A 25,098-nucleotide genomic window follows, 5' to 3' on the forward strand; every position below is an offset into this window, starting at 1 on the left:
AACTCAAAGTAATAAGGCCGGGGAGTAAATAAACAAGGACAAATATGTAATCAATAAGCGCAGCAGCAACAAAAAAAAACAATCCAATGTAGGGCAAGGTAAGTTTTAACTTTTAAATATCATATATCATGATTTATGATAAATAATACCAATGATTTCTCAAAGCTGCTTAAAAATTTTGCATTTGTTTTTGAATAGGTCTTCCAAAATACAAGCCGAAATATATTACTTGAAATAAAACTTCATGGTAACCTGTTGCTATTAAGCTTATACATAAGTGCGACTAGGCTGTAGGCTGTAGCATAGCATGATATAAAGAAAATAAAGCTTTGCAATTAAAAGAGTGGAACGGCTGAAATAAGATTTAGAAATATATTGGTTAAACTGATAGGAGACAGTACTAGTATTAGGTAATTGCGTTAAGTAAATTCAAAGTTACGTTATACAAGACTAATTCAATTCCTAAGGTTAGTAGCAGCATTATAAGGTTTTGTCACTAAAAGTTAAACAAAACTTACAGTTTGTCAAATGAAATATAGCTCGTGGAAGACGATATCTAACATTTGTTAGAATAGTTGTTTATCGCATCGTATAATAGACAGCTTTCCACGGATATAAAATTAAAGAAAAAAGATTAATTCCGGTAGCCATGAAGGCCCATTATAGCAAAACTGGTATTGAAAGTATGATTTTTTTTAGTAGACTTGAAGAAACTATTCATTCACTTTTTGAGCTAATCGAATAGTTTGTCAAGTTTTAAAAGGTCTTAGGAATATCTGATTCGAGTCTATTCTAAGCAGCGCAAAAGATGCAGAATTAAGATAAAGCCAACAAGCTAAATAATTCTATAAAAATATTTAGGGGCAAACAAAAAGATCGGGAATATTCCCTTTCGTGGCAACGCCCCTTAAGGAGCGATTCGTCGTATTTTTAAAATGGCTTTTGATAGGTTATAATGGGTTAGGCAATTGGCCCCACAGGATTAAAGCCCCCCCGCAGGAGCTAGAAATAGGAGAAAAGCTACTGTGAAAAAAACGAAGAATCGCCCCTTAAGGAGCGTTGCCACGAAAGGGACTATTCACAAAAGATCGTCTTTACTAAGAAACGCTGCCCCCCAAAATCACGAAAAAATCTGCTGAAATTACCAAATATTTTATCGTTCTAGTACCTGATAATGTAACTGAGTTGCATTAAGGAATACCTGTATGATAACAGTTAACCATCTGTTGCCAATAATGTACATTGACATACTTGTATCTTTACGTAAGAACAATAATGTCAGCACAACAAAAATAAACAAAATATTCATTTATCGGAATGTATTTCTTCCATTACAATGATTACAAAGCATTTCCACAATTACCATCTAATTTTGTTTAATTATATAGCAGCTGTGCTACTACAAAATGAAGAATTAAAAAGCAAACTCAAAATACAGGGGAAAATATTGCCTTATATAACTTACCCTCTATATATTTAGCCCGTTAAGCAGAATGGAAATATGAAATCTTAAGAAAAATTGCTTTGCCTAAAACTTTTCCGCTTGTCAAAATAGTATTACTATCCAAAGGATTTTGTTTAGGTAATTTTCTTTTTTTTATTAATTTGGCGGCAAAGTTCGAAGCAAAATAGTTTTTCGTCTGTTACCCCATCCCTCCTTCCTGCCATTAATATCTAATATTTCCCCCTATAATTTAAGCCCCCACATTTAACTTCTCGTTTTAATTGCATATAACATTTGGATTTCAAGCATTGGATTTGTGGCAATTTAGCAAAACTTGTTATTGAGTTATTCTGTTTTTTTAATAAAATATAAAAAATTTGTTTAAAATGGTCCAGTTTTGAGTAGAGTAACGAAGCTATTCTATAACTGGCGAATGACAGTCGAACGTTTGCCAAAAAATAAAATTGCTGGTTTTAAAAAAAAAATTCGATAAAAATGTTGTGTCTGATCTTCAATTTTTAGTATTTAAGTGTTTATATACCAAAAATTACTTTTTAATCTTCAAAAAGGCCATCTAATTGCTACGCTACTTATAGACATAATTATTCTTGGCAATAGAAAGATCTAAAAGCACAGAAAACTCAACCTAAGCTTTGGAAAAATTGACAATGAAAATTTTTACATAATTGCGTCACAGATAATAAAATCTTTGAAAGTAAATCTTAACAAATAACAAATATTTCATTTTGGTAACTTATTAATGTTACATTTTTCCAATCCTCTAAATTTAAACTAAATCGATAGAAAGCAGGCAAGCCGCGTAATCCGAAGCAAAATCACAAGGAAATATGGCTTCATATTACCTTTTTACCTGCCCCCTATATCTCCCTTTATCTCTCTCCTATAAAATTTTGGCAGACATAACTTTATTTAAGCAAAATATTTTGGACTTATGGGGAATTTAGTAAAACTACCTACCATTTTTGTATACTTAGTAAGTTGTAGTAGATGGGTATGAAAAAGGTATTTTTATGAAAAAAGGAACATTATTTTCTCCATCGAGTGAGTTTTGTGTATGTTTTTTTATTATCAGGGAAAGGGATATAGTATCTGAAGATTATTTTCTTTCCTCCAACTTTGCAACTAATGAATTATAACATTTTCTATAACTTATTTATTTATAATGATATCATATCTTTTTCAAATAAAATAGTAAATATTGAGCTATGAAAGAAAGTTGGAGTGAAAATAGTTTATCTTGCACTGCTATATCCCCACTCCCTGTAAAATTAATAGTTTATAATCATGACTATATGCTTATACATAATTTATCTTATCATATTGTTATCTTGAAAAAAAAATACATCACCCTTGCACAGTTGACCCCTGCAAATGTAAATTTTTGAGATGCCGAAAAAAAGTATGTTAGGTATTAGTCTTAAGTATCTTTAAAAGGATAAGGCAATGAAATATACCATTCCCAATAATGACAAACAAAATTACCCCTTCTGTATATCAAAATAAATAATTGAAAAGTGGACACTGCTAGTTTGAACCAACCAATCAAGATTGGACAAAAGTACCACAAGTTATCTTAAGGCTTTTGCATAACATACAGATTTTAGGCATTTTTGCAAAAACTCTAAATTTTGCAGGCATTAACTGTGCTTCTTATTATCTCTGGAACAGCTGTGTATGTGTGTGTGCATATTATTCTAAAACTAGATTCTGCAGATAATATAAATATATATAGAATCTATATATCATAGATTATATAAATATATAGATATAAGAAGACAAATTTTAATAATACAATTATTATGTAAATGACATATGTGGAACGCGCCATGTTCTAAATAGCAAAAAATAACAGGAACTGTCGATAAAAAATTTAATCACACCAGTATTTAAAGAAAATAATCTGTTCCATTAAATCAAAATTTAAAAAAAGTACCTAGGTAGATAAGATTATAAATTAAATGGGTAGTATTATAATTTTTAAAACAGTCACTGTTAATTTTGGCTTGTTTAAAAAGTGGCGAGCTTTATAATAGTTCTAAGTCTGTATTTTATGATCTATGCTAAACTAGTATGAAGCAGCAGGAACAAATGGGGGAAATGTGTGTTTTTGTGTATGTTGTGGGACTTTTCGTGGATTTTAAAAAACAAAGTACATTACCGCGCTTTTTATTTTAACGTTAGCATCACTAGATATTAAGATTGCGCCTTTTATCTAAATTTTTCTAAGTTTGCAGTAAGTGATTAGGGTTGTCTTCTAAGGTATAGGGGATACACAGCTGATTTGAATTAAAGAACTTAATATATTATATTAATGATGACAATTACACATGCTTGAGTTCTGTGCACTGCAAGGGAGATATATCACACATTCATTTTTTTGGATGGATGTACTTATCAAGGGAACAGGCACTAAAATTTGATACCTATTCCCTTTGGGGAGAAAGTACATTGGTTGGTTTTTGTAATTCTTGCTCTTATCACTTGGTAGACTGGCTTGGTTGATGGTTTCAAACTCTGATTGTGTACAATAATAAGTGTACATTTAGAATTGTACGCTATTTAACAATGATCACTACGTTAACTGTTTCTTGTGTACACTATTGAGGACAAATATCAATATTGTTTTTTTGTCCTCTTCATTTGGTGTACAAATTGTACACTAAACTGTGTACACATTAGTAACCACTTATAATAACTAGTGCACATATATAAATTTGTCTACCAAGGGTAAAGAACAAAGAAATGGTGCCGAATCCAGAATTTTTGAACATATTTGTTGCTTCTTTTTTGGTGTTGACTTGAGACCCTGAAAAATATATCTATCAAATATTACAATAACTAAAACTACAAGAAAGTAAAATGATAACAGGAATATAATCCGATAAATCAATTTAGTAGTTAAACTATTTTTCATATTACTTCAAAATCCTACAAATTATTGCTAATAGAATTCAGTTTAAATTGTTGACTCAAAAACAAACACTCTCACACAGGTATTGCGCATGTCCTATTTTAAATTCAAACACATAAAATATTTACTAAACGTCACAAAAAAATGTACTATTTTTTTTTTAGATGTTTACCTCTGGTAGGCTAAATACAGGAAATTGGTGAGGACAAAATAAACTCTTCTAGTCTTGCCTATCGGCATTCCCATACCTAAAATTAAATAAATTGTCAATAATTGACTGCTAAAAAAAAACTCGCAATGTGTTAAAGTTCATTTTACCATAAAGACAATTAAAATTGTAAATAATTTAGAAATATTTCAGTCATTTTTTCAATTGTGCCACCTACATAATTATTTAATACCTTTCTCTAAAAGATTATATTTCTGGGAAGTTGTATTTTTTGTAACTACATGTTAATTCTTAATGAATTATAATAATTAAAAATAATAATTTGATGTTTACATACCTTGACTGTTTGATCAACAGACCCTGTGACTACGAAGGGTTGGGAACGATGGAAATCTAAATAAAAACAAAAATTAAGCTTTATAAAAATTAGTGTACATTCCCAAGAATTAACAATATAAACTAATAAAGATTTAATAATGGTGCTGTAAGTTTTTAAGACTGCGAAAGGGAGAAAGTGTTAATTTAACTTTGTTTTACTAGTATAACTTACAGTAAAATGTCCCCTACCTCCCAATGTTTTCATGGGAGGGAAAAAGTTACATATTTTTGTTGTTGGCTTTTTAAAGAAAATTCTTTACATTTTTAAGCATGAAAAAAAGAGAGAATAACGCCTTTGGCATTCCGTATATTCAGAAATGAAAAGTTTCGGCAATCAACAATGAAGTTGAATTTATTTTGGCAATTATGGTCGAACAAACCAACCCTATTTATAGTGTTTGTTTATGTTTATGTTGATAATACTCTTGAGAGCCCAAACATAGGGCTATAATAAGAGGTTTACTGGGCAGCAGTCATCAGTTTTGGTTGGCTAAATATTCAGCAACTCTTTTCTTGAATGATGACAGTTTAGGCAGCATTTTTATATCATTTGGCAGTTCGTTCCATTTCTTTGCAGCTCTGGTACTGTAAAGTTATTTCCAAGCTCGGTCATCCTGTGTTCTATGTGTAAAGAGTTCACGTTGTTTATATTTCTGGTGGTGGGTCGGGAAGGGTCAACATATTTAAACCAGGTGGCCGGGTCTACTTTGTCCAGGCCACCTAAAAACTTCGCGAACATAAAATCTCACGAATGTCTTACCTACAGAAGTAGCAAAGTGTGAGTGGGCGTCCAGTCTTTTCTGGCACCTGGAGTGTGCTATGTCCCACACCCGCAGGGTTTTGTCATCACTCACGGATAACAAGTATTTACCACCAGGATGCCACGACAAACCTGAAACAAGGAAAATTATTTTAACAGTTGCACAGCAATAGGAAGCCTTTATCTTAATAATAAGATTATAATGTAAATTATGTATCTATATATCAAAAACAAAGTCTTTTTTTATATTAGGTATACAGCATGACCCTCGAAAAAGTATTTTTAAGCATCTGCAGCCCTTATTTCTCAATGAATTATTAAAAAATGCATATGTCCTTGTTCTCCATAGTATTCCACGTAAGTAGATATAAAAATATTTTTTTTACCTCCATTAACACCGGAGATTTTTAGAGCTAAAGTTTTGAAAAAGTGACTGAGAAAAAGAATTTTTTTTGTTTCTCTTATTTTTTGGATGGTTTTATTATTTTTTTCTTGCAACTGAATAATGAGACACAAAGAAAAACAAGTTAACTAATTATTTTTTTTTTATTCCACCAAAAAATATAAATTTTTAATGGCAAAAAATACTACTGAATGAATTGATTATTTGCAAATTTTAGGTTATTTATTAACCCTTATTTATAGAAAAGGATTAATTATGACAGTTGCTCCGCCTACTTTTCTGACCTTTCAATTATTTAATAGGGGGTAAACTAAGCTTTTAAGACTAAAAAATCATTATGTTTATTTTTATTTTCTTTATAACTTTTTTGTTATTAAAGTTAGGATTGTAAAACAAAAACAATTTTCCTGCTATATTCATAGAGATTTATTTGGTTTTTTAATCTTAAACAATTTTGCCTAATAAGTAAGTTTTTCAAAATATCTTTAAGCTAAAAAGACTCAAAAATATGTGTAAAAAATGCTTTTTACTCAAAAACTAAATTTTTTATTTCATTTTTGTATAAAGTTTCTGCTAGTAACAAAAATAAAAGGATTTCTAGCTTAATTTTGCTAAAAAAGTCGTTTCATGTTAAAAGTTACTTTTTCCTCAGTCACTTTTTCAAAACTTTAGCACTAAAAATCTCCGGTGTTAATGGAGGTAAAAAAAATATTTTTATATCTACTTACGTGGAATACTATAGAGAACAAGGACATATGCATTTTTTAATAATTCATTGAGAAATAAGGGCTGCAGATGCTTAAAAATACTTTTTCGAGGGTCATGCTGTATATTAATACTTCTACTCAAAGACCTTAAATTTATCTGAAGTAACACCCATAAGACAACCCCTTCATGGCAAGAACTCATTCTAAGTATCCCTTACTAACATTATATTACATACTAAAGACTGTATGTACCTAACATCTACGGGATCTGTATTCAAAGGGAGGGGGAGCGGGCATAAAAATAGCCTTAAGCTATCCTTGGACATAATGAATCTACGGGCAATAAATAAATCTGTAGGTACTTCATATACCTAATAGAATGCGCAAGAATAACATTGCTGCGGGTTCTCTATTCCAGCTTACCTCTGACCCAGTTATCATGTCCAGCGAGTGTGAAAAGGCAGAGTCCTGTGCTCACATCCCAGACACGGATTGTCTTGTCACGAGAACCACTAGCCAAGAAGGGGCCAGGATGAGAGGCACTGAAATAAAAAAAAATAGTTAAAAACAAGATTGGTTACATGAAATAAAATTATCCTTTAGTGTACAGACATACAAACAAACATAAAACGACAGAAAATACATATAAATTAAAATCAGCAAAATATTACAAACTTTAAAATGTGCCCCGGGCAGACCAACTTTTTAGAGGCCATTGGAGAAAATGTTATAAAGAAACTGCCTTACTGATGCTTTCTTTGTAAAAGGATTATAAACTCAAAATAGTTTTTAAACATTATATAACAGTGACAATTAAGTTGATGTGTAGTTGAAGAATTAAGTAGGTATTTAATTTTATATAATTAAAAATTAATAATACAACTAGAGGCATGCGGGAGAATTGCCTTCCTATGATCGACTTAATAAAGTAAAATAATAGTGGGGGCGCAAGCTACATGTAACTCTACCCACGGGGTGGGGACCAAGACGACTTTCAATTGGGTCATTGACTTTTAGCCAATTGAATAGCGTCAGAAAACAAAACAGAGTTGCTACAAAAAAACAGTTTTTTTTTTGCAGTCGCGCCATCTCAATTATTACCTGTTCTTGTTATCCGCAGCGGCTGCGGCCTCGTTGATTGCGGGTGTAGCACTCTCTGGGGCCCAGGACACACACTCTACTACATGGTCATGGTCCCGCAGTTCACATCTAAATAGTTTATTTTATTTACAGGTAAATCGTAAAAGAGATAAGTTTAAAGCTGTTATCTAGATTCATTTTAAAGTTAGATAATAAACAAGTTAGACAACATCCATAAGTAGCATAGCACAAAAAAATCGCGGATAGGAAATTAGGAATACAAGTAGATTTTTAAAGTATTTCTTTAAAAGAATATAAAAAACACGAAACCGCCGGTCTAGGTATACTACGGTTTCTAAAGGACGGACAGGTAGCCTAACGGAAAATTGGAATTATAGAGTAGCTTCGCTACTTAAAAAGGGGAATAACACGAAAAAGTTCAGATAATATGACAATATTTGGTTTGAATTATATAAAGTTCACTTTATATAAGCTTATTTTTCAGAAAACTATTTGCCGTCTCCTTGAACCAATAAATCACGAAACCTTTTTCATATTTTATTTAACAAACTCCAAAAGTAGGTATATATGCTAATGCTTAAAGAACATTTCAAAATTAAAATCGAATCGATCAAAGGATTCTAAGTGATCTAGTTTAGGCACCCCCAAAGAATATACCTTAGGTGTTATTATCCTCCCCCAAAACACAAAATGTTATGAAATGGGGTTGAGGTTTTGAGTGAAAATGCCAGACAACTTACTTGGTATCTTTGCCTGATGCAAGCCATATTCTAATAGTTTGGTCGTTAGAACAGCTGGCTAGTAAGCTTCCGTCAAGGGACACTCGCACCATCCGTACCCAATCTCTGAAAATGATAACAATGTATACGAAATTAAATAGCACAGTAACAACGTCTGAACAGGTGAACAGTTAAGTATCGTCAAAGAACACGTAAACAAGTTACCTAGGCATTTAGGGATATTTAATCTGGTGAAACATTTTCATATATCATGTATTAAAAAAAATATTTTTCTTTGTTGAAAAACAAAAACGAAATAAATCTAAACAAGTCTGTTCCGAATATACTAACTAACAAAGTATTTCTTACCTGTGTCCTGTGTAGGTTCTGACACAGAAGCCAGTAGCGACTTCCCACATTTTCATTGTTTTGTCCCTAAAATAAAAATAAAAAATTGTAATACCACTTTACATAATATTTCTTTAAAAAAGATACCTATTCGAATTGAATATCGATAGATAAATATATAAATAAAATTTCTTAACCTAAACTGTATACCTACAAATTCATTTATAGGAGTAAGCATTTCTCATATAGGTAATCTTTGTCAAATTTTCTCAAGTGATAATTTGATCATTGCATTGTCCTTTGGTATTTCAGTTAGTTATTCTTTATCTCCTTGATCTCAAATCATGTATTTTAGTTTAAAACGGCGGAAAATATAGATGAGAAATGTCCCATTTTTAGAAAACATTTGAATTATATATTCTGAGGAAAACGTTAGCCATATAAGGGGGGGGGGGGGGAGTTCTGACACATTTGCGTAAACCTGGTATATAGGCTTTATCTTTGGAGAGGATAGGTTATTAAAGATAAAATCATTCTTATATGATGAATTTTCCCAAGTTTTAAGATAAGCTTTTACCTGTCCATGTGGTCTCTGGACAGGTAAAAATGAAAAAAAAAAATTTTTTTTTAGAGTTAGAGGTTTACTTATAAAACAAAATGTGCATCTTTTTGAATGTTACTCACATATTTGAAGAAAAAACATGCATATTTTGTTTCATAAGTTGACCTCTAACTCTTAACAAAAATTTTTTTTTTTCATTTTTACCTGACCAGAGTCTTAAAACTTAGGAAAATTCATCATATAAGAATGGTTTAATCTTTAATAACCCATCCTCTCAGTCCAAAGATAAAGCCTATATACCAGGTTTACGCAAATGTGTCAGAACTCCCATCCCCCCTTGTTCTGTAACAAAACCAATTGTGATATTTTTACTTATGTTTGGGGAGGGGCAATTGACTAGACATACATTCCTAGTTAACGCTACTTAAATTATAATATTGACAGTTGTTCAATACCTGGATGAAGTGAGTATATAATCACTGGTGGGTAGGAAGGTGACACTGCTAACATTATGATCATGCCCGTGCATTGTTTTCACACACTCGTACGTGCTGAAGTCCCACAGCTTGACGGCCATGTCTGCGCTACAGCTCGCCAGTAGCTTGCCCTCGCGGTCCAGACTTATGTCCTGAAAAAAAGAATTAAATCAATGGCCAGAGGCCATGGCAATTGCTTTCATAGGTTTGATTTCTTCTAAATTATTATTTTTTGAGGGAGAAGCTTTTAATTCCTTGAAGGAGGTGACAAACCCCTACCTCGCCAAATGGCTTAAAACCTGCCCTGGACCAATAACAAATTATGGGACGGTCAGCAGTTTACGAGATCTTGATGGATAGAGAACAATCATTCAACCTTGTTTATTACAGAATTAGTGAAAATTAAAATATAAGCTACTAAATGCAGATTTTATATTAAATATATTAAGGAGGGGGGGGGGGGGGGGAAAGTTACTTCATCATCAATTGACCTATCTCTTGATCCCTGAATTTTACTTGAGATGCATGAACTCGACTGTCCTTGAATCTTGATATCAAACAAGAATGAAACCATTCATTGCTTGTGAATACAGGATTTAAAGAAAACTCTTATATCATAGGATTTATGTATGTCAGTCTGTCAGTTTATACCTTTTAAACTTACATACGACTAAACTTACAAAGTTCACCTTAAGGGGCTTAATTTTGGTCCCTTTAGTTCCTAAATGTGAATTAGGGAGGGTGGACTAAAAAAAACAAAGATAGGAACTCTCGGAAAAAAGTGCAACCTGAAACGATAACGTCAGGTATACAGAAAAGCTACGCAGCAAAAATATTAGTATGAGTGTTTTGCAAAAATCAGGGAGGAAGGGACAAAGGAATATAAATTAATCTAATCTATTCTTTCAACAAATATTGTTTAAGGAATATAATCAAGCATGTAATAGGGATGAAAGAGTGATTTTTTAGTTGATTGTACCATCCCTGTATCACTGGGAAAAGCCCAGAACAGAAGGTCCTGCCTTCCATACAGCTCAAAGCAAAAAACTTTAGGTTTTGCACACTAAATTTGTTTTTACCCAGAGGCAGGCACAAGGACATGTATACAAATAACAAATCATTTAAAGAAACCCAATTAGGCAAAGGGTGTATATTCTTAACTAGGGTAAAATAAACAAAAATATTTAGTGCTCTCTATTTTATTATATTTTAAAACGTTTTCAATACTTTTAATTTCTTCGCCACCACCCATGCATTCTATGCAGAATATAAACCCCTGCAATAAGATTAAAGACTGACAACCCCCCCCCCCCCCATGTTTATTTTATAACACTGACAAAGTTACACCTTTCTAAAACCATTAAGTATAAATCTACAATCCTTCACTTTTTCTATTGGAAATTCTATTAGAATAAATGTCTCTGTCGCAAATGTTAAGGGTAAGTTGCATAAAAGCATCAAATAGAAAAAATTGAATTTAATGAACAGAACTGCAAATTATTTTTTAATAACATGGAACTTTTGGTGGGTAAAAACAAGTAATTTTAGTAATGAGATAAATATATTGTTCATATTTTAATATACATAAAAGGAATTTTGATAGCCAATAAAATATATTCTTTTGTGAAGAAATTGAAGGTCTATTTACTTGATCTCTCATTCCTGGGAAAGATGAAAGACTTGCCAAATAGAATATGTATGAGCTCTCAAAGTTTTGTCATAACCTAAGCTCAGTAACTTTCAATATTTATATTTGTAACATATGTTTTTATTAAACATAACATTGAACCTGCTTCTATGTAGTACACTAGCGGCTTCGCCCCTAGCCTCTAGAGTTTTGCCCAAAGAGGTAATTTTAAAAAAGCATTAGGTACGTGCCTAAAAAAATTACATCTTTTATTACCTACCCAGCCGAAAAAATTGCCAATGTGTCGCAAATTTTCACGAATAAATGGCGAATTCACAAAATTCGCAAAAAATTCTGGAGAAAAAAAATTGGCGGGGGGATTTTTTTGTTTTTGTTTGGGGGTTGGTGTCCCAACCCCCAACAAAATAGCCGTAAACCACCATAGGACCAGTAGGTATATTTCCTGAAGAGTGGAATCCAATCGGTTCAGTGGTTACCAAGATCTTAAGGGACGGACGGACAGACATCATTCTACTTTGTATTATAGATATCAAAATATTTTATTAGGTTAAAACATAATATCCTAGTCTATCTATTTCTTTATCTTTCTTTTAAAATTTAAGAACACGAAGAAATTGTTGATAAATGAAAATAAAAAAAATGCTAAACTTACCCTATCATAAAAAGTTGTTCCTAAGGTTTTTGATGTTAAGATCTCCCCAACTACTGGACCAATTTGGTATTCCAATTTAGGTTAGCTTAACCGTGAAGGTTTACAATTTTTTATCGTCTGATTAAGGTCTGAATATTTTCTTTTCCCCACCTAGCCTCCCTCTTCGAATACAGACACATTAATATATTAGAATTATATGTGCAGTTTAGTAACTCTTTAACTAACTCATAACTTGATACAAAGACATTGTAATTTAATATTGGAAAAGATTTTGTTCCCAGATTTGTATTATGTGATTGTATTTTATTGATATAAAAAGGATTGCAAATACGATTAAGATTAGTATAGAAATTTTTGAAGCCTTACAAAAATTTAATGATATGGATTTACTTCAACAAAGACGCGTGCATAGAATTTTTCCACGGGGATGGTGGGGCGAAAAGTGAACTCAAAATTTTGCCAATTTTGTAGTATAAAAATTGAAAGGAGTGTAGTAATGATTGTGGCGATCATTTCATGATTTGAAAAAGTATAGGTAAGTGAAATGATGTTGGGGGGAATAATTTATTTTTAGGTCTTTACAACTAAGAGGTGGAAATAAACCCCCTGTAGCACGCCCCTTTATTCTGCATACATACATGTTACTTATCATAGAAAGGATTTTGCAATAAAAGTGATTAAAAATTAAGTACATTCAACATAACATGTAAAACTAGGTATTATGATATAAAGAAATACTTAAGATTTCTTAAAATTTATTTGAAGCTAAGTAACTCTATGTCTCACTAAAACAGACATAACTTGTTACCATCCAGATGGGACTTCCAGGCAGAGCTCGAGCAATTAAAGGGTTGGTTGTCCAAACGCCGTTTGACCGTAAAATCGTGTACTCCAATAAAATTTGTTAAGGGAAACATTAAAATTACCTATCACGTCCGGCCTCTAAAATAGATTAGGTTAAGGGGAGAAGATTCAATGTTATCTAAGTTTATACCTGTACAGAATCTGTGTGCCCTTTCAAGGTTTTCTCAAAATCTCCAGTTTCAAAATCCCACACCTAAAATATATTTTGTTATAATACAATATAATAACAATGTTTTACCTAAATCTAATTTATTTTTTATCAATAAGTTGATTTTATTAATTCAGAAGACTTCTAATAAACAATCATTTGATTTCTTCTGACGATGCATAGTAATAAGTGTGCCTGTGAATTGGCCAAGGCATTACCAGTACTTAAGTTTATAGCATCATCGATAACAATCTGAATTCGTTTCTGTTCAGAACCCTAATCCGAAATTAATAAAAATTCATGTCTGTCGTGCGGATCCACCGGCGTATAAATAGTTAATTCAAATAAGATTTTTTTTTAAATGCTCTCTGATTGCTACCCACACCTGGACATTACCCGAATGACATAACATGTGGTCTTACCTTTATAGTGGCGCTAACACTGACAAAAATGTCGGATGAAGACGCTACGCACCTGACATAACATGTAGTCTTACCTTAATAGTGGCATCTTCACTGGAGCTAACCATTACAGAAAATATCTGGTGATGATGCCACGAACCTGATATAACATGTAGTCTTACCTTAATAGTGGCATCTTCACTGGCGCTAACCATGACAGAAAATATCGGGTGGAAGACTACCCGCGTGATTGGGGCTCGGTGACCTAAACAAATATATATTGTTGTTAATGATTGATTTTTTAATAACTACTCATCAACCGATTGAGTTCTCAGTTTAATGGATGGTTTAGGCCATAATTATTCCAATCCCTCTCCTTCTAGCACAGTGCCTTTAGATCATATGCTAGAGGCAGCTAGTAATAAAGACAATATATTAGGAGGGGCGTCGTAGCTCAGTGGTAACGCACTGAGTTACGGTGATGAGAGTTCGAGTTCTAGTCCCCATGTGGCAACTCAAATTTCTCAGTTGAATACATTCACGCAACTTCCCCTGGTTGTGTAAGACGGGGATTATTGAGTAAGTTTGGATACTCAATAGTCACGTACATAATATCAGTACTACCCTTATCCCAAGCTCCTCTGCGGAGAGCGTCATTCATTACGGTGACTTAATTTGGGACACCTGCCATACTCGGCGAGGGTGAGGTAATAGTGAGTAGCTCTCATGAGATAGCGGGTCAAGTCATAATGTGCTTGAACGTGGAGCTTGATAGCCCTAGTGGCTATACAAAAGTGTCTCAGCCTACTCCATGACTACTTAGGTCCAAACCCTAAGAAACTATGGCTAATCAGTCAATCAACAATATATTAGATTGGATCCTTAATAATCATTTGTTATGTACAGTAGATAATATCCGTGCATCCCTTATTCCGAACTCCTTTGTGAAGTACTTCATTTATTATTGTGTCTTAATTTGGGACACATGTCATATTCGGCGAGGGTTAGGTAATGGGGAGCCCCCATAAAGCAAAGCCTCAAGACATATGCTTGAACTTGGATCTTAAGCTGGCCATATTGCTACACACAAACATAAATCATAATGCGATGGGAATAAGAATAATTTATCTACCATCCCTAAACTCACCTGATAGCTCATATTTTTCTGGGGGTCTAGGGATCCATTCCGAGGGGGATCTTTTCTCCCGTGTCGGGGCACCAGATATGTATTCGTGCTGCACCTCAGCTACTTTACTCTCTAGCTCGTTTACCTAAAATAAATAGAATGCTGTAATTGTTATCAACAAAGAGGATAAATCTGCATTGCTTATATTTATTATACAAGACCTGAGTCTAAAAAATCAACTGAAAAAAATAGATAGAAAAATGATACAGTTAACACATTAACCAAAAAGTGAACTTTGACCTACAAATAAGTATTTTGCCTTAAAAGGGGGAAGCGGGTGTGACACTTTTTGAAACCAAATTTAAAAGTCAAATTAACTCAACCAAAACGAGTTACAGCACTGAAATTCATCATGGCAGTTGCTTTAAAAGAGATGCACACCCGCCCCTTCCCTTTATTCATAATTACACAAACGCTTACCTTTTTCTGTAATCTAATGACTGAAGTCCACTTTTTCTCGAGAAGTCCTGCATATTTTTTATCTACCTCCCCTGGCATATCCGCCTCCTTCTTGAAAGCGTCCAGTGCCTCGTTGTACCCATTGCTCATTAAATAGTCGGCAATCGCCTGGAAAATATTAGAAGTTAGAATCATAAAAAAGAGTCAATTGACGAATAAAATGTAGAAAGTCTAGATGAGCATTCCTAAAATTAGGTGTAGGAACAGTGCGACCACATTAGTATTGGTTAGAAGGATTACACAATGTAAGTGTAGTTATTTTTTTTGCATTATTTCCTGATAATAAGTTAACTACCTGAGTAGTTATAAAATGAGAGTAGTATTTCTTGGCAATCTAGGTAAACTTTCGTTGGTATTTATAAATTCCTTTCCAAGTTGGGCAGTTTAATATGTTATATATGGAATTAAATATTTTGCTCATATCTTAATACCATAGGATATGGTTTTGATATTATTATAAGGCGATATCTATTGTAGATCCAGTGGGTCTATTCGCCCTGACTATAGACAACACTTTGATTGCAAGACCTTTGGTCATTTTGTGTATGTTAAGCCTGTCAGGGAATTTATTACAATTTAAGTACCTTCAGTTGATTAAAAAATTAAGAGGGAGGGCCAGGGGGAGAGGTTATAAATAGGTTGCACATCAATATATTAGCTATTGTCACTCTTACTTATCCTTCACCCCCTGTTTTACACGTATTTTATTTTCCAGTATGGCTTAGAAACCGATTATATCCGCTGGATTAGAACCGGTTCTCAGCCATACTGAATAATCATGTATATCATCGTATAACAGACAATTTATTAAACAAAAATCATAAAATTAAAATTAGTCGGAGCCTTCGCCCCTCGAGGTTTAAATCTCTTAAACTTTTTATTTTATCATCCGAAGAAAGCTGTCTGTAATACGATGCGATAAACAATTAATCTCACCTTATTCAATTCCTCCCGCTGTCGTTGAGATAAAACCATTTTCATTTTCTATTTTCTGTGGTCTTGGTGGTAATATGATGTAGATATAGTTGTAGGAAATTCTCCTGACGGAGCAGCAGGCCGCACCGTCCCGACCCGTAAAGGCCGCTGCACTGACCGCAGGACCTTGTGTAAATGTCTTTTTATTTGATTTTACTAAAATGTGGGACACCCGCCATTTAGTCAACACACTCCTCTTCAAGCTGTCTCATTTTAAATACATTCGATTGGCTTAAAAACACACATGTGATCTCACAGATTATATATCTGAAATACAAATAAATGTTATAAATATTTTTAAAATTACCATGAAGTTTAGAAATTAAGAAAACATATTTAAAATTTCTAATCTTTATGTTTACAATAAATAGAATTTATGGATTTCTGCCGGGAGGTAGATAATATTGGACTGTAATAAGACTGGTCCCCAAAGTTTTTATGACTATGTTCTCTCTTTCGTTAGCTTAAAAACGTTGAGGACATTTGTAAAATCTATAATAGGTTGATCAAACTACCAGTGTCCAAACTTTTTAACAAATAATTTAAATCTACAAATGTGGTAATTTTGTTTACCATGATTGAGATAGGTTCTTAATTAATGTCCATTGTCTTATCCCTTAAGATCTCTGCATTTTTCTCTTCCAAATAAGACAAACTTTGAACTACACAAAATTGCTTTGTTTAGGATGATTGACAGAATTTGTTACCCAAAAGTGACCACCAAAAGTTTACATAAATAATCAACATTAACAATTGCAAATTTTAATTCAGGGACAGGGTTTTATATTAACACTAACGTCTGCGCCCTAAGTTTTAAAAAAAATAGCCTAAAACCACCCCAAGACTCAAATCTAAAGTTTTTTATATGTAAAGCTACTCTAAAATGGAGAACTCAATCGGTTCAATAGTTTTTTTAATCTGAAGCCTCAGACAAAAAAATCCTTAATACTTCATATAGGTTGTTGTGTATCAATATTGAAATATGTGCGACAACTTAAAAATGACGTATATTCAATAATTCGAAATTTCTATTTTAGAAAAATCTTAGGGTAAGGGGCACAGTGGTCTATTTTGGCATTTTGGTGGACATTTCACCTACCTCTACTCAAAGTCAATTTTCTCAGCTTGTAGTTGATAGAATCGTTCAAAATAAAAAGCCTGCGCCTTATTATTACTCAATACTACTTGTATATTCATTTAGAAAAGAAAAACAAAAGCCAACTGGTCTAGAAAATACTTTGAAACTTAGCAAAAATTTCATATTTTCATACTATTTTCTTAAGTGGCAGATAGCCTAAATTCGATGTTTCTAAGCAATAAAACGTTTAAAAACCTTGCAGCATTAATAAACAATACTGTAGAAATGATTATATAAAGGTAAATGCCCAATCACCAAACTTTGTGCAACATACATTTGATACAACTAATTGAAGTTTCTTCACCTTTTTTACAAAGTTATTTTCTCTTAGATAAGTAATAATACTTCATCTAGTACCTAATGTTTTCAGCTGTTTAATAGCTAAATCTAGAAATTGTAAAATTTTGTTATTAATATATCCAATAAAATTAATTAGAATACGAAAATTAATTGAAGAAGTTTAATTCTACTGAAATATTTGGGAATAGTCCATTTCGTGGCAACGCACCTTAAGGGGCTATTCGTCGTATTTTAAAGATGGCTTTTGTTAGGATATTTTAGGTTAGGATAGGGACTATACCTAAACATTTGATGTTAAAATATCATTAAATAGTCTTGTAAAATGGCTAACAGCTGAGCAGCAGCCGTTACTCAGCTGCCATATGAATTAGCCCCCACTATTTTTGAGAGTATTTTTAAAAACAGCACCCATGAAAACCTACCCCTTGACACGACACAAGCCCTATCTACACATCATACTCTTGGCCACTCTCAGCCGTTTTCAACTGGTTCTCTAGCCGTTAAGTGGCTGGTACAAGAAATTTTTAAAATGGTTATTGGTAACATTCATGAATAAAAGCAGAATTATGTTTCAAGAAGTTGTTTCTTACGTAATAACTAATGGATTTGCCCTGAAATTGGCCAAAAAAAGGCTATACGGCTGAGCCACCAGCCGTTAGCCATCACTTTTCCACCTTTTTGTTTGATTTATGGAAAATAGGCCTACCAAGGAATACTCATGCCAAGTTTAATAACGAAATTCCGATTTTAAGTGCCATTTGCGCATGGATTACGAAAAGGATGCATTAAACCTCCCCCCCCCCCTTAAAAAAATTAAAACATTCATTTTAAATCTCTGAAAGTCTCTTAATCTAGCATAGGCTCTTTGTGGGCAGTTTAAATGCATCAGAAATTTAAATTAATAGAGGAAATAAAAAAAGTGTAAAAAAATGTTTTTCTTATATTGGAATTTTAGAGTCTGGCCCCTAAAATTAAAGTTAAAATTTTGAAAGAAACCGGGCCCTGCAACAACCTAAACTAAACATGAAACTATGGCATTATACCTGTATATTAAGAATAATATATGGTTTGGTATGTTGCGGGGCCCGGTTTTTGGTGAAAATCTTAAAAAACTGAAAATTATTGCCAAAATTTTTTGCAAAAATATTTAGGAAATGACATAATTTTTTTTTTAAAGCAACTATAAAATGGATAAAATTAGTTTTTAAAAAATCTAAAACTCCAGTTTCCTAATATATCATGTAATATTATGAATATAAATAGGTTAAGAAACTTCATTGTATCAATGTAACACTGAAAAAAAATATTTTTTCCAAAGATGGTGAAAATTCAAAAGGCAAAATTCATGACGTGAAAATAATCCTGAACCTTTATGTTTCAAAGTTCATAATTCATCAACCAGTAGTTGAAAAGACAAAAACTCTTCGGTATCATATGAGATAGGGTATATATTTTCAAAATAAATGATTAATTTTGAGGAATTCAAATGTTGATTTTTGGCGAAATGTCCGGCCTTAGACCGCTGTGGGGGGGGGGAAGTTTCGGTAAGGGGCTATTCTCGGTAATTTCGACCTACCTTCATTAAATGACCTTTTTCTCCATGTTCCTTTCAAATGACAGAAAAAAACATAAAAGCAAATTTGTTCCTTATTAAATTGCCTACAAAAAAGTATAAAATGAATTTTTTGTGAGATGAATATTAAGGGTACTTATTGGGTCTCAAAGTCGGACGAAAATTTTTTTTTTTCCAAAAATTTTTTAGTAGGTGTGTAAAGATCGACCTACACAAAAATTGGTAAGACCTAGAGCTGATCTGAAAAACTTTTTGAACTAGAAATTGCCTGCTTTTTCCAAATCCGTTGAGAGCTTTAAAATCGGGTTAATATTTTTTTCAAAAATGACCAAAGTTGGCGCCGGGGGAAAAATCGGTAATTTCAAAAGAAATTAAAATTCAACTTTTAAGGTCATGTTTTCATGTTTTCTTTTGTCAAATCTATTATTCCATATGGACTTTTTAAGAATTAGGCTTAAAAATGAATAGAACAGATAAAAAACAAAAACAAAATTAATTTTATTTTTTGAATCAAAATTTTGCGAGGAAAAAATCAAAATTTCTGGTCCTTTGAAAAAAAAATATTTTTGACATAGGAGGAATAGTCCGATCTTTATGAATTTTTTTGTGGTTAATCCCAATCACCTATACTAATTATGATTTATTACGCTTGTTTGGTCGTTTGGCCTTTTTTCCTCGATTTTTTTAAGGTTAAAATGTAGTCAAGATTTTTTGCAAAGATGACACTTTTGCTTCAAATTCAATTTTTGAGGTAAATTTTTAATCAATTTTCATGTTTTTTGGGCTAAATCTATAGTTCAATGTGAGCTTTTTTAGGATCAGGTCTAAAAAGTAATAAAATACGTTTTTTTCTTATATTAATTTTAAGTTTTTTAAAAAAAATTTTCGAAAAAAAAATCGAAAATTCGCGTCTTTCAAAAAAATTCATTTTTAACATAGAAGGAATAGTCCGATCATTATGAAACTTTTTGTGGATAATCCCTATAACCTATACTAATTATGATTATTTATGTTCGACTGGCCGTTTGGCCGTTTTTCATCGATTTTTTTTAGGTTGAAAAAAATTACCGATATTTCCCCCGGTGGTGGGGAAATATCGGTAACTTTTTTGCGGTCAATTTCGGCCAACTTCTAAAAGTCCTAGGATAATGTCCTTTTAGGACCTGATAGTCCTTTCCGTAAGCTTTCTACTGGTCTTGGTTTCATTTGAAAATATTAATATTTACCCCATTTTTTTTCAAAAAAACCGAAAAAAAACCGAAATTTCCCCCCCCTTACCCTAGGTATTTAATAGAAAATGAAACATTGTACCTAGTGCATAATGTACATTTTGTCATATTAGTGATCATTAATTTACAACAGGCAAAAAATTGAGGTGAATAATTTATCTTGAGATGAAAAGTCCCTCCCCACTGTTAAATTTCATTTCCATAAAGTAAAAATGAATAAAGGAAACAATTTTTGGCTGCTTAACACTTAACAGAATGACTTGAAAAAATTAATTTTCTTAAAAGTTGCAACTTTTTGTAAGGAGTGTCAAACTATGAAAAAAGAACATCACAAGAGCAAAGCAAAAAAATCAGACAAATGATCATCAACAATTTAAAATTACATCGATATTAATGTAATAAATATGTTTTTTAAAGTACAAATGTAGAATACAAATGTTGTAAAATGTAGCATACCTTATTAAGTTATAAAAACGTACCTATCTATCTACTTAGAATCTAATAAAATGATATAAAGTAAAAATTCAGCATCAATTAGCAAAAATAGGACATGTTTCAAGTGAATCTATAAGCAAAGAGCTAAAAATTTTGTACATAAAGAAACATCCTATGTATAAATGAGCTTGGCTCTCTTAAAAAGTTCAAAATAAGATTTTAGGTGATAAGATAAGATTTGGCATCCTAATAATACAAATTTTTGAGGGAAAAAATAAAAAAATAACTTGTAATAAATTATGAAAGAATAATATTAAAAAAACTTTAAAATGAGCAATCCAAGTGACATATTATTATAGGAAGGGATACATCACACATGAAAAATCTATTTTGCGAGAAGCTTTTACGCCAGTCAAAAACAATGACTATCAAGACAAAATGTTTTGTTTTTCTGCAAGCTATTATACAAAAGAACAACAGTGCACCTAGTTATTTTGAATTGTTTGTATTTTCAGATAATATTTCCCTCCAAAAAAATATCGATCTATCACTCACAACAAAATGTATGTCCTTTACACGATTTCTCAGGGATACAGGGATAGGCCAATGGATAATATATTGATTTGTCCCCAAATTATTATGTGAATCTAACTTTGTTAGTAGCTTGTATATTCTTTAGAATGTTAAGAAAAAAATTTTATTTTCCATTTACCGTCTACCTTACATGACATTTGATATAGAATCCCGCATTTATTTACATACTTTATCCGTACAACATGTATTTTTGTTATTATAAATATACATATTATTTATAAAAACCTTTATTAACAATTATCTAATATTAATCTAACATGTGTTTTTATCATAATATAAATATAACAAATATTAAAGCATAGATAGATAAGAGATAAAAAGCTGTTTCATTATTGGCTTTTGGTTATTTACTAAGAAATCAGCTGATTTTTACATCGGGGCGGGGAAAAAGAGACTGATACATGGAAAGGGATAGATAGTCTGAAGATAAAAAATGAGGGGAAAGTTCAAGGGATCTAAATGGATAAGAAAATGGCAGATAAATTGATGAACAGACCAATAAAACATAAAATTTCCCCTACTGTAGATTATGGACGCTCAACCTAATGAACCAAACAATCAAAATTCAATAAAATCCCCAAAGTTGTGAAGTCAATAAATAAGACAATGTTTTTTATAAAACTTTGGGAACTAGTGTAATAAACAGCCTATGGTCCCCTCCCTCAGTAAGAAAGTTTAGAGCAGAGTCAATTTAAAACAAGGATGAAAACATAAATAAAAGCGAAGACAGACAAACATTGAAAAACAGAGTTACTGATTTATTTTATTTTACAGAAACAGAATACTTAGGTATTAATTCGAAATCTGCGTTAAATTCGATCCAAATATGTTTTTCAATTGCGTATAAACGGGATATCTAATATTGATACCCTAATTTTTTTTTATCTAATTTTATATAGGGTAAGGGGGGGGAAGTTTCGGTAAGGGGCTATTCTCGGTAATTTCGACCTACCTTCATTAAATGACCTTTTTCTCCATGTTCCTTTCAAATGACAGAAAAAAACATAAAAGCAAATTTGTTCCTTATTAAATTGCCTACAAAAAAGTATAAAATGAATTTTTTGTGAGATGAATATTAAGGGTACTTATTGGGTCTCAAAGTCGGACGAAAATTTTTTAGTAGGTGTGTAAAGATCGACCTACACAAAAATTGGTAAGACCTAGAGCTGATCTGAAAAACTTTTTGAACTAGAAATTGCCTGCTTTTTCCAAATCCGTTGAGAGCTTTAAAATCGGGTTAATATTTTTTTCAAAAATGACCAAAGTTGGCGCCGGGGGAAAAATCGGTAATTTCAAAAGAAATTAAAATTCAACTTTTAAGGTCATGTTTTCATGTTTTCTTTTGTCAAATCTATTATTCCATATGGACTTTTTAAGAATTAGGCCTAAAAATGAATAGAACAGATAAAAAACAAAAAAAAAATTAATTTTATTTTTTGAATCAAAATTTTGCGAGGAAAAAATCAAAATTTCTGGTCCTTTGAAAAAAAAATATTTTTGACATAGGAGGAATAGTCCGATCTTTATGAATTTTTTTGTGGTTAATCCCAATCACCTATACTAATTATGATTTATTACGCTTGTTTGGTCGTTTGGCCTTTTTTCATCGATTTTTTTAAGGTTAAAATGTAGTCAAGATTTTTTGCAAAGATGACACTTTTGCTTCAAATTCAATTTTTGAGGTCAATTTTTAATCAATTTTCATGTTTTTAGGGCTAAATCTATAGTTCAATGTGAGCTTTTTTAGGATCAGGCCTAAAAAGTAATAAAATACGTTTTTTTCTTATATTAATTTTAAGTTTTTTAAAAAAAAAATTTCGAAAAAAAAAATCGAAAATTCGCGTCTTTCAAAAAAATTCATTTTTAACATAGAAGGAATAGTCCGATCATTATGAAACTTTTTGTGGATAATCCCTATAACCTATACTAATTATGATTATTTATGTTTGACTGGCCGTTTGGCCGTTTTTCATCGATTTTTTTTAGGTTGAAAAAAATTACCGATATTTCCCCCGGTGGTGGGGAAATATCGGTAACTTTTTTGCGGTCAATTTCGGCCAACTTCTAAAAGTCCTAGGATAATGTCCTTTTAGGACCTGATAGTCCTTTCCGTAAGCTTTCTACTGGTCTTGGTTTCATTTGAAAATATTAATATTTACCCCATTTTTTTTCAAAAAAACCGAAAAAAAAACCGAAATTTCCCCCCCCTTACCCTACAAGCTAAGCTTGTTAAATGAAGCTGTATCGTTATAGGACTCACCATTTGAAAATTATATTCATGGATAGACTTAACTCTAGGCCGAGATCTAACCTCAATTCTTCCATTGGATACGTTAATATTACACTGAAGGTTCATTTATCCGAATACCAGTCCTTACACCTTGTTGAAGACTAAGACAGAGGCCAATATTTTCCTTCCTTTTCTCTCCCCTGGTCTGAGTGGAGCCCGGCCCGGCTTTATTCCAATGGATATTTCATTCTTTTCATGGACACTACACTAGGAGGAAAAGTATCAGGGCAGATATGTATACAAGGAAAGATGTTTTTGCTGCCAAACAGTTTAACTTCATAAACGGCATAACTAAGGATGAAACAATATAAAATAATGTTTAAAATCTATAAAGGTAGAATGAAAACAAGCAAAAGACCGATTTTGAGAGAGTTTTTTTTAGTCGCGCACTCCCAGTGCGTTTTGGATATTGGCTATTGCTAATATAAATCTTTTTATGTCGGTTAGTGACATGCTAATGTAAATTTTGCTTTTAGCAATTTGTCTGTTAGCACTCCATAGGTATTGTTACGAAGAAGGCATCTTATTTCGTATTCCCGACCTGATTCCACTTTTCATTTCTGTCTCGGTGGATACCTTTATAACACTGTTCTTTAATGCCATCAAGATATTTTTTCCTTACAACTAAAAAAGGCCAGTAGAGGAATAAACAAATTTAAATAAAATCGTTACATTAGTGTCAATTTTGGACAAACTTAACTTATATTTTAATATAACTTTTAGCTTAATAGGACTAACAGATAAGACAAAAACTTATTTAAGTTAAAAATAGGTACCTAGGGATTTAATTATAAAAAAATATAACATAGCGTTAACAGTTCATTTGAGTGCCACGAAAAATGTCTTGATTTTGTTGAAGGGTAACGTGTAAGTAATATTTTTGCCCCTCCCCTTTTCAGAATTATCTTTCCACTTGTCTTTCTCATGGCATCAGGGATGCAGGGATTAATATTGACAATGGACGAGAAATTAATCTAACTTCTTCCAATTCTCATTTGAAAACTTATGCTTTAGAATCTGTCAATTAATATTAAGAAGGAAAAGGAGCAGATTAATTTAACTGTTAGTGTTCTTTCCCGGCATGCCAAGAATTTGCTAATCAATCTAGCCATTACCGAGATTCTAAAGAACAAACATACACAATACACACACATATATCATAGTCAACTATTTAGTTGGCTAATTATGGGATATTTTAAACTTTCTA

At 32.1% G+C, this 25,098-nt stretch overlaps 2 protein-coding genes and 1 long non-coding RNA gene across 3 annotated transcripts in view; 1 reads left to right on the forward strand and 2 right to left on the reverse strand.

The window, feature by feature from the left end:
* Positions 1–25,098, forward strand: part of LOC145322438 (uncharacterized) — a 442,211-nt gene that overhangs the window by 222,364 nt on the left and 194,749 nt on the right. The gene's annotated exons all lie outside the window — the stretch shown is intronic.
* On the reverse strand, positions 1,614–2,521 carry LOC145322432 (uncharacterized). Its single transcript, XR_013880684.1, has 2 exons — positions 2,091–2,521; positions 1,614–1,777 (listed from the first exon to the last, which is right to left on the reverse strand). It is a non-coding gene; the product is annotated as an uncharacterized LOC145322432 (long non-coding RNA).
* Positions 3,743–16,601, reverse strand: Lis-1 (LisH and WD40 domain-containing Lis-1). Its single transcript, XM_080164422.1, has 14 exons — positions 16,294–16,601; positions 15,319–15,465; positions 14,860–14,983; positions 13,895–13,977; positions 13,294–13,356; positions 9,979–10,151; positions 8,983–9,048; positions 8,635–8,739; positions 7,895–8,002; positions 7,217–7,335; positions 5,684–5,815; positions 4,883–4,938; positions 4,549–4,624; positions 3,743–4,271 (listed from the first exon to the last, which is right to left on the reverse strand). The coding sequence occupies exons 1-13, from the start codon at positions 16,336–16,338 to the stop codon at positions 4,607–4,609; spliced, it is 1,239 nt and encodes a 412-aa protein (XP_080020548.1). The 5' UTR covers positions 16,339–16,601; the 3' UTR covers positions 3,743–4,271; positions 4,549–4,606.

Source organism: Acartia tonsa, chromosome 6 (assembly GCF_053477335.1).
Source record: "Acartia tonsa isolate MP-2025a chromosome 6, ASM5347733v1, whole genome shotgun sequence".
NCBI classification, from domain to species: Eukaryota; Metazoa; Arthropoda; class Copepoda; order Calanoida; family Acartiidae; genus Acartia; species Acartia tonsa.